A 9,794-nucleotide genomic window follows, 5' to 3' on the forward strand; every position below is an offset into this window, starting at 1 on the left:
TGTTAACAAAACATTTGTGGAGGGGTTGAAAAACACGTTTTAATGACTTCAACCTAAGTGTATATAAACTTCCGACTTCAATTGTACATACGTGGCTACCACAATTTTATTCAGTGTGGCTTGGAGTCAAACATTTTATAGGAAAGAACTATGAGTGTTATTTATTGACTGCCATGGTCGATATAATTTGCTATTTAATTTACGGACTCTAAACCAGCATTCCTTTCTTGCTCTTGTCCCATGGGAATCACATTTCGAACATAGTTTTCAGCATCTTATCATTTGAATGAAAAAAAAGACCAAGTCAGACAGAATATATGAATTGTAGACAAGACTGCGGGGCCCTGAGAAATAAATAAATCAAGTGTTGGACTTAGAACTGAACAGGGATGTTTTATGAGGTGTTATCATGACCCTCAGTCCTGGTTTGCTGGGTTGGCTTGTGTTGTTGCATGTGTTTTGGGAATTTGGTGTTTTGCTGACTTTGGCCTTTCTCCAAACGGATGATTTAAAAGCTGTGTCAAATATACAGTTATGTGAGAGGAAAGTTTTCAGAGAACTACGTAGGCGGTAAGCAGGCTGCAGCATTTATCTTCAGTTTCCTATCAAACAAAATTCACTTGAGCATAATAGTCACTGTTTACTAGAATGGACCCAGTTACACCATTTGATTTCTTTGCATCGTGTGTTTTTCCACCGTATATTCAGGATACTGTACACCGTTTGAACATACTGTATTATTGTAATACTGTATTTAATACCTTGGCGGAGAGGAGAAAAAAAAGGACAACAACGGTATCTAATTCAGTCAAAACAATCTTCTTTATTTCATCACCTTCAATTACGTTCCATAACTTCTTTACACGTCCCCAGAGAATTGAGGAAAAGCAATAAATATTTAGAACTTGTTCAATATTTGACATGAAGTAGCATTTTTATACATCAGAAGCTCAGGAAAAAATCGTAGTTCTCCCTTTACTTAACAAGCAATCTCAATCTTAGCATAACATTTACATAGCATACAACTCCGGTTTTTTTGGAGTCGTTCTGGAATCGTTAGACATCGATGATGTTAAAATGTAATTGTTAAACCTTAACCAACAGACTTCAGAATAATCAAATGTAACATTCCACAAATGAGATCCAATATGTTGAATGAATTGTGATATTCTTCTGTGCTACATTCTATTCATGAAGATATGTAGCTAGGCTTTGAACTTCTGATCTCTCAGATAGCTGCACATCTTCATAAGCTTCAAGCCTTTGACCTACTCACTATGCGAGTGTGTTTCTCAACTCTCCATCTGTGGGGTATTGTGTTTCCCAACTCTCCGTCTGTGGGGTATTGTGTTTCCCAACTCTCCGTCTGTGGGGTATTGTGTTTCCCAACTCTCCGTCTGTGGAGTAGTGTGCTTCCCAACTCTCCATCTGTGGGGTATTGTGTTTCTCAACTCTCCATCTGTGGGGTATTGTGTTTCTCAATTCTCGGTCTGTGGGATAAGGCAGACTGACTGGTCCAAAAGACCGTTTCTCGGACACCAGGTATGTCCGTACTTAATTCCTAGTTTTAATTTAAGAGATATCCAAAGGAGGATGATCTTAGCTTGCCAGTCACTGTGATAAAGAAGATTGAGAGATACTGCCATGGCTGAAGAATATGTAATCCTCATTTTTCAGAGCATCGTATCCTTCACTATACGGGATAACAGAAATTTCCTCTTTTTCTGTCGGTGACCACCACAAGTACCAAGGACCACGCTCGCTGCATGATGAGTAACCTTGCCTGAGACCTAAAGAGTTGCTTTGGCTCCCTGGTCAATACTAGGCTTTAGCTTAGTGGGCTAATGCAGTCTTCTTCTGGCATTCACTTGAACACCGTCGGTCACACAGTCATATCCTGTTGACTGTATTCTTCTCCAAGCTTTTACTCTGAAAGGGGTTCCACTCCCAGCGTAGCAGCCCACTCCCCTTTAAATCGGCCTGGCGCTTGGTTATGATCTCATATCCTGTTAACGGGACTGTTCTCCGAGCTCTTGCTCTGAAACGAGTTCCCCTCCCAGCGTCGGAGCACACTCCCATTCAAATCGGCCTGGCGCTTGGTGATGAGGTAGATCTTGCGGAGGACGGCCCGACGTAGCAGTATATAGACCCAGGGGTCCAGGATCTGGTTCCAGGAAGCCAGCCTCACGCCCATCAAATTCAACGTCTCGTAGGTGGCCATGTCAGCTTTATCAATGGAGCCCCTATAGGAGCGCATCACCGACATGAGCCCGAAGATCTGGGGCATAAGAGAAGAGATATAATTGTTCATTGTTGTACTTTGATCCCGAAGCATCATGCAACCTATTTTTTTTGATGGGGCATTGATGGCCTAATTCGATTTCTTTCAAATAATTATGCGTAAAATAAACTATCCTGTGTATTTTCAGTGTACAAATGGATCAAACTGAAGGGGCCTGTGCTGGGGGACTTTTTTCTAGATGTGTAGCGGGCGTAGGGAATAGTTGTTGGGTGACTTTTTTCTAGATGTGTAGCGGGCGTAGGGAATAGTTGTTGGGTGACTTTTTTCTAGATGTGTAGCGGGCGTAGGGAATAGGCATGGTGTGGTGGATGGAATCAGTGGCATCAGCATCTACACTTGTTCATGTCCTAGATTGTCCCACTCACCAGCAGAGGGCTCCAGCAGATACAGGACGTGACCATGATGCCCACCAGCTGCACCACCATCTCTATATCATGGCTCTTGGCCACTGAGCGGTGGCTGTGGGACGATGAGTAGCCCGATGGCCTCCGTCTCAGCCTGGCCAGAACCAGGGTCAGCCCGCTGATGGTGTTACACACCAGGGCCACCCCCAGCGACGTCAGGCCCAGCCCGGAGAAGAGCGTAACAAAGGCTACGTCCGCTTCCTGGGTGTCGTTCGCTAAGACCTTGATGAAGGAGAAGACAGACATTTAGTCGTTGTTGTATATAACTCTGTACTTTATCCTGTCTTATTGTACACTAGTGTTATTTCTATGAAGCTTTTGGTGGTAGTTTTAATGGTGCTAGTTTTACTAAACGTCACATTGTTTAAATTACTGCCATAGAACTTTGAGAATGTTCAACCTAAAGCATTAGGGGAGCTCAGTATCTGGCTGCCAGGGCTGGGGTCAATTCCAATTGAATTAAATCAATAAATAATACATTAAAAAACAGCATCTATTTTTAATTACTTCTTAATAAACGGAGGAGTAGAAGCTATTTATTTCAAATGTTTTTCCATTTCTTCATTTTTTTATTAAAATCACTTTCTGAAGTGACAGCTGTCAATTCTAATTGACCCCAGCCCTGCTGGCTACTGACCTTGATAAAACACCAGCTGTTGGGGTGCTGGTAGGTGTATGACCCCAGCTGGAAACAGGGCAGCAGGGCCACGCAGAGGGCCACCAGCCAGATACCAGAGAGAGACAGCTTGGTACGGGTGGTGGTAACTAAGGAGGAGTGGAGCAGTGGCTGCGTGACACCCAGACAGCGCTCGGCGGCCATCGCACAGCCCAGGAACAGCGGGCACAGACCGAAGAACACCATAGATCCCCCCAGGAACTGGCACATGGGGTCGGTCGAGCCGTTTGAGGAAGCGTCGGCCGCCTCGGGGAACACCCCTCCAGAGAGGTAAAGCCGGAGGACCAGCGCTCCCGGGATGATGTGCCCAAAAAAGTCTGTGAGTACCAGGGAGCTGGCGAAGAGGAGGAAGGTGGCTTTGGAGCGTCGGCGCTGGTGGGAGTAGGCGTTGGCCAGGATGAACAAAGCCACGATGTTGGAGATGACGCCCAGGGTCATGGAGAGAGCGGCTGCAATCGGGCCTCCGGACATAGGTCTGTCCGAGGTGAGGTTCCCCTGGTGAGCCAGACTCTCCATTTCCACCTATACAATATGCAATATGCAATACAACTTTATGTCCAATCACAATCTGAACACAATCTGAACAATCTGAACTGTGTCTTTTTGCTGTCTTATTTTATCCAAACCACCGGACATCACACATACACACACACAGAAGTGACACCAGCCTCCCTCCATTAGCTAGTTCTGGCCCCCGGGACTTTAACCAGTGACCTTCCGGTTACTGTTCCACTTCTCTAATATCTGGCCTACCTACCATCTCCGTATCCCACTGGCTGAGGTTGGAGAGGGGGTCGAGGGCCCCCGGGGGCCCGGAGAGGTTGTAGTGATTCATGGCTAGCATCACTGGGCTTTGAAGGTCAGGAACCCCATCACTGAGAGAGGCTGGGAAGAGAAGGCGAACGACAATATGATTATAGTGGTATTTCAGGCTTCAATGACCTGTAAGTAACATGGGAGAATGGGGTCATCGTATAGGTAGCAATATAAATGGAAAACACACACAGTCAATACTAGAATTCAGACTCACAATTTTCAGCAACACATGTCTTCTTCCCTATCTAGCTAACTACTAGCTATAACATATCATGACGATGAGGAACTCATGAATGACACCACAGAATCAGATGTGTCCAAATTCACACTGTTCTCTTGTCCTATTTAACCCACATAGATAGAATATGGTTTAAAGCCCATTTAAACTTAAACTTGACAAAAAATAGCTATTTGCACCTCAGAGGACATCTGTACCCTAGATACTGTTTGCATTGACTCTCCACACATCCAACCCTTACACACAAGCACAAACACACAAGCACAAACACACACACACACACACACACACACACACACACACACACACACACACACACTTAACACTGCTGTTCTATTATATACCATTTATTCAACTGCGCAACCAAGACACTCTCCACTTTATATTTGTAACACAGTCATACTTGACATAACACATTCATTATCTATACTGTACATTATATTGTGTACATATCAGTTTTACTATGAATACTACCTTCCTCTAATTACTCATTCTTTTTTATTTACTTTTTATTTTTATTGATATTGTACTGCAATGTTGAGCGTCTATCACGCAAGCATTTCACTTCAACCTTTATACCTGCTGTAAACTGTGTACATGACGAATGATGATTTTACTTTATTTTAAATGTTTATTTGAGGTAATAGCGCCTAACCCCTAACCACAGGTCTAGGATCTGCTCATTCTACCCCAATTCCCAAACATAACTATTAAGGAATCATTAAACAATATCTGATACTGTATCAGCGGTTAGAGACACAAAACAGCTGCTCAATTCACACTAAGGTTGTACAATTGAAAAACAACGCATTTGACACAATAGTTGTGATACAACTGATATTTTTGTGATACAACTGAGAGGTTGTCTGCACACAAATATAGACACAACCATTCTGCAGTGTCTCCACACACTGGTGTAATGACTTTTCTGCTGAAAAACTCTCTGTTGTCTCACACAATCTGTTGTACATCAGTCATACGCCACTGACGGCTTAGAACTAAGGGCAAGTTATAACAGTTCCCTGTTGACAAGCGCACAACTATTGAGACACATTCCATGAGCAGCTTCAATCCCTCGGGCTCTATTCTAGATCAGGGAGGCGGCAGGCAACACACGTTCTCGCTCTCTCTCTCTTGACAAAATGGTTTCCTCACATTAACACTTGTCTTTGGGAAGCATGGAAACATGGACATCACATTGAGGCGATGGTTCTTTTTAAACCGCCTCAAATGATCTGCGTTCGTTGGTGTAAAAGCAGACTTTCAAGCAATACATCTTAAGCAAAAACACACATTTCTGACAACTCTACACACGTGTTTGTGCTTCAGCCGTGTGTCTATATTGTATTGATGTGGCAGACAGTCTAGAGGCTATGTTTCTAATACAGATCTGTCTGTTTTTTTCACTGGTCTAATGTCACTGATAGAGGTGATATATGCTGCCAAGATTATTCTACCCAACTCATTGAATAACTAGGCTGTTCTATTCTACTCAATTATATTCTATTATTTTCTGTTCTACTATAGTAAAAACAAATCCCAACAGGTCGTTTTGCACCTGTTTACATTCAGTATAAATGCATATATGCGTCATGAATAGACCTACATACTCACTAAACTTGAGGAAAACAGTTCTCCAGGCTCAGCTCACCCTTACTGTAAATGTAACTCAAATAGTTTTTCGTATCAAGACACTGAGGATGAATCAGAAAACATCCAAAGACATTTTCTGGGTTGACCTGTCACCTTTCACTATCATCCTAATCACCCTACTCGATGACTAATGATGACCTTATCACCGAGTCACCCTGTAATTATTATTGAGTTGAAGGTGTGTTTAGCTATTTTGAATATGCACTACCATGCCAAACATACCACTGACATGTCTTTGTGGCTCTGAAACATTCTTAGCATCATTTCTTTGAGGAGGGTCATTTTTTTCCAAAACTGTCCATTTGCTTACCCTTTATTAATACTTTTGCCATACACAAAAAATAAAATAAAAAGCCATAATAATTATGATAAGAAAATATTTCATGAATAATCATTACCATTACAGATAGGGATGAATAATTCCAGTCAATGGTGATGTCCACCCTGTCAACGGAATAGTCCGCGGTGTTTTTTTCTAAATCCAGATTGCAGATAGATATAATCCAAAGAAACCGTTGAAAACGAAACACATTCACCAAAGTCTTCCTAAACCGAGTGGGGCAGAATAAAAGTACTCTAAAAGAAGAACCATTGTTCCATGATATCTCTTCGGCAGGATGATGACATTGAGTTCATATTCCCCACTGTTCTCGGAAAACAAAAGTTCAACAACTTCCCAACAGAATTGCCTTCACCGCTTTTAAATCCGTTTGATTGGAGTTTCATGACCGGAGAGTGAGCGCGAGGAATATTCCAGCGCTGCGGAAAGGCTGAACCGCAGGTTCTCTGACGCGTGCTTCTCAATAGCGTTTTATATAGCGCAGTGTCCTAATGGATAGGTAGCCCATGGGCGGCCCCGTGAGTCAAGTTTAAGTGATATTATTTTCAGACATAGAAGAACACTTCTTCATGTCATTTGTCCATGTTTACATGTACGTTTTACGATCACTGTTATACTAGGCTACTGTAGCCAATGTGAGTCACATTACTTTTGAATGTCAGTCTGTATATCCATGGTTCCATAACCAGCTGCCAAACATCTATAGTTTAAAACAGAAATATTTAAATATTTGGTTGTTTTTAAATAGCCATTATTGATTCATTTGATCATTATTGCTCAGTAAAAATGGCATGAACATGTGATCAATAACCCATCATTATAAGAGGTGAAACACTACATGCAGTAGGTTAGACAGTATCGTGCAGCCTGTATAGGAAAGTGTCAAATGATACTTCTACTTACTGGTATACAGTAACTCAGGCTATTTTCTGTGCTCCTGTAAAAATACATTTGTTGCAAGTGTTTTTAACTACTGCATCTCAGAGTATGCCTTGAGGTATTGTAGCAAACAATGTATATGTTTTATTGTCACATACACCAGATAGGTGCAGGGAAATGGGTTGTTTTACAGGGTCAGCCATAGTATTACGGCACCCCTGGAGCAAATGAAGGTTAACTGCCTTGCTCAAGGGCTCATAAACAGATGTCTCACCTTGTCGGCTCGGGTATTCAAAAGAGCGACCTTTCGGTTACTGGCCCAACGCTCTATTCGCTAGGCTACCTGCCGCCCTAGTGAGATCTATCTGATTTCTCTAGATCAGTGTTCTTTTTCCAGGTCCTAGGATCAATGTGTGGTTTCCAATTGATGATAAAGTGCAAACCGAGACGAGAGGTAGCATTTCTCTCTTGCTACGCTGACGCTGCATATGAAACATGATGTTATAAATAACTAGAGGTGTCAACTATCAGGCCAGACCCAGTAAAAGTTGAATACTTTGCTGAGGACATACTGTAGGCCTATGAGGTAGGCAGACTGGTTCTCTAGTGGCTTTTTACTCTCCTATCTAAATGTATGATATAGGCTAATATTAGGCAAATCTATTCTAAACCAGACACTTAATTCATGCAGTGATTTTTTTTTAACCTTTATTTACCAGGCAAGTCAGTTAAGAACAAATTCTTATTTTCAATGACGGCCTGGGAACAGTGGGTTAACTGCCTGTTCAGGGGCAGAACGACAGATTTGTATCTTGTCAGCTCGGGGGGTTTGAACTCACAACCTTCCGGTTACTAGTCCAACGCTCTAACCACTAGGCTACCCTGCCGCCCCGATTGATTATGACAGGCTTTATTAGCCTGCTATAGATAGCCCAGATATCAAGGGAATTAATTCACTCTGATCAGCCCAAGAATGATTAATATTTATACTACTTACTGTAGGCCTGTGTCTTATCCCACTCAGGTTTTAAATACATTGAATGTAATTTTACTACTCACTCATATGGTTACCCAGGGACCATGCAGCTTAGTTAGGGAAATATTTTCCTTCCTCTACTACTAACATTATTCCTTTAGTGCTGAAACTGTCTGTCTTTCTCTCTATTTGATGGACAGCTTAGCCTAAAAAGAGGTGATAGGAGGAATGTGTCAGGTGGTCCAACCAAAGCGTGGCGCTCGTCTCGAACTGCCCACTGGAGACAGGTGCGCGTGTTTGTTTAATTAAATCATTATTTGGCAACGCCAGGGCAGACAGGCTTGTGGCTTGGCATTGGATTATGGGCAATAAGAAGTGGATGGAAAGGAGTTCAGAGAGAGAGAAAGAGAGGAGGGTGAGGAAGAGAGAAAGAGACAGAAAGAGAGAGAGACAGAAAGAGAGGAGGGCGAGGAAGAGACAGAAAGAGACAGAAAGAGAGAGAGAGAGAAAGAGAGGAGGGCGAGGAAGAGAGAAAGAGACAGAAAGAGAGAGAGAAAGAGAGGGCGAGGAAGAGAGAAAGAGACAGAAAGAGAGAGAGGAGAAAGAGACAAAGAGAGAGACAGAGAGAGAGGACATTCATGTTTGGTATGGTTCTGAGGGAATACTCTGAGACATTGGTTTGGTATTCCATTGGACTGGCCCAGGTCTACTAGACCTTCCAAATTATTCAAAACATCTCTCACAAAGAGAGGCTTTGTGAAGGCTGAAATGGCGAGAAAGATGTCTGGCTGAAGAGTAGTCTATCAAGAAAACCAGAGCACAACGTGAGAACCTCAACATCTGTTAGAGTGAAAGAAGGTGGGAGACGGCGAGAATGATCAAACACACAATCAGAAAAACAACCTGCGTGTGAAAAATAAATGGAATGCCGCATAAAAAACTGAAAAGGGAATTTAACGAGGTGCATCAAAGGAGGGTTTTGACCTTCTGATCTAAAAAATCACCGAAGCAATCTGAGGTGAAATCATCTCCTGAAATTCACTTCCCGTTTCCTTTTTTAAATTCCTTATTCCATTTTAATGTGACATCGGACCTGAAAAACAACCCCTGTGTGAAAGTAAATGGAATGTAACATTGAGGTACAGTATATTAGTTGTCACCTCTTTTAATATAAAAAACGATTAACCTCCGAAGCAAGAAACATGAAAACATCTCCTTCATTTCACTTCCTACTTTCTCTTTAATTCCTTTCCCATTTTAACGTGACATTCCTGAAAATCAATCAATCAATGACATTTAATTATAAAGCCATTTTTACAGCACGGTGGCTAGAAAAAAACTCCCTAAAAAGGCTCCTAGGATGAAACCTAGAGAGGAGCCAGGCTCTGAGGGGTGGCCAGTCCTCTTCTGGCTGTGCCGGGTGGAGACTATAAGAGTACATGGCCATTAAGGCCAGAAAAGAACGACATCGGTACCAGCCAGACTACCTTCACCTCACACATCCGCACCA

The 9,794-nt window shown here is 42.4% G+C and overlaps 1 protein-coding gene across 1 annotated transcript; it reads right to left on the reverse strand.

Annotated features, from left to right (window-relative positions):
• Nucleotides 1-803: 803 nt before the first annotated feature.
• LOC110485683 (prostaglandin E2 receptor EP1 subtype) lies at nucleotides 804-7,066 on the reverse strand. The gene is made up of 5 exons (XM_021556796.3): nucleotides 6,488-7,066; nucleotides 4,140-4,267; nucleotides 3,344-3,904; nucleotides 2,668-2,928; nucleotides 804-2,278 (listed from the first exon to the last, which is right to left on the reverse strand). The coding sequence occupies exons 2-5, from the start codon at nucleotides 4,224-4,226 to the stop codon at nucleotides 2,000-2,002; spliced, it is 1,188 nt and encodes a 395-aa protein (XP_021412471.2). The 5' UTR covers nucleotides 4,227-4,267; nucleotides 6,488-7,066; the 3' UTR covers nucleotides 804-1,999.
• Between the last annotated feature and the right edge of the window lie 2,728 nt (nucleotides 7,067-9,794).

The sequence above is a fragment of the Oncorhynchus mykiss genome, chromosome 13 (genome assembly GCF_057628025.1).
Source record: "Oncorhynchus mykiss isolate SJ-2025 chromosome 13, ASM5762802v1, whole genome shotgun sequence".
Lineage (NCBI taxonomy): Eukaryota > Metazoa > Chordata > Actinopteri > Salmoniformes > Salmonidae > Oncorhynchus > Oncorhynchus mykiss.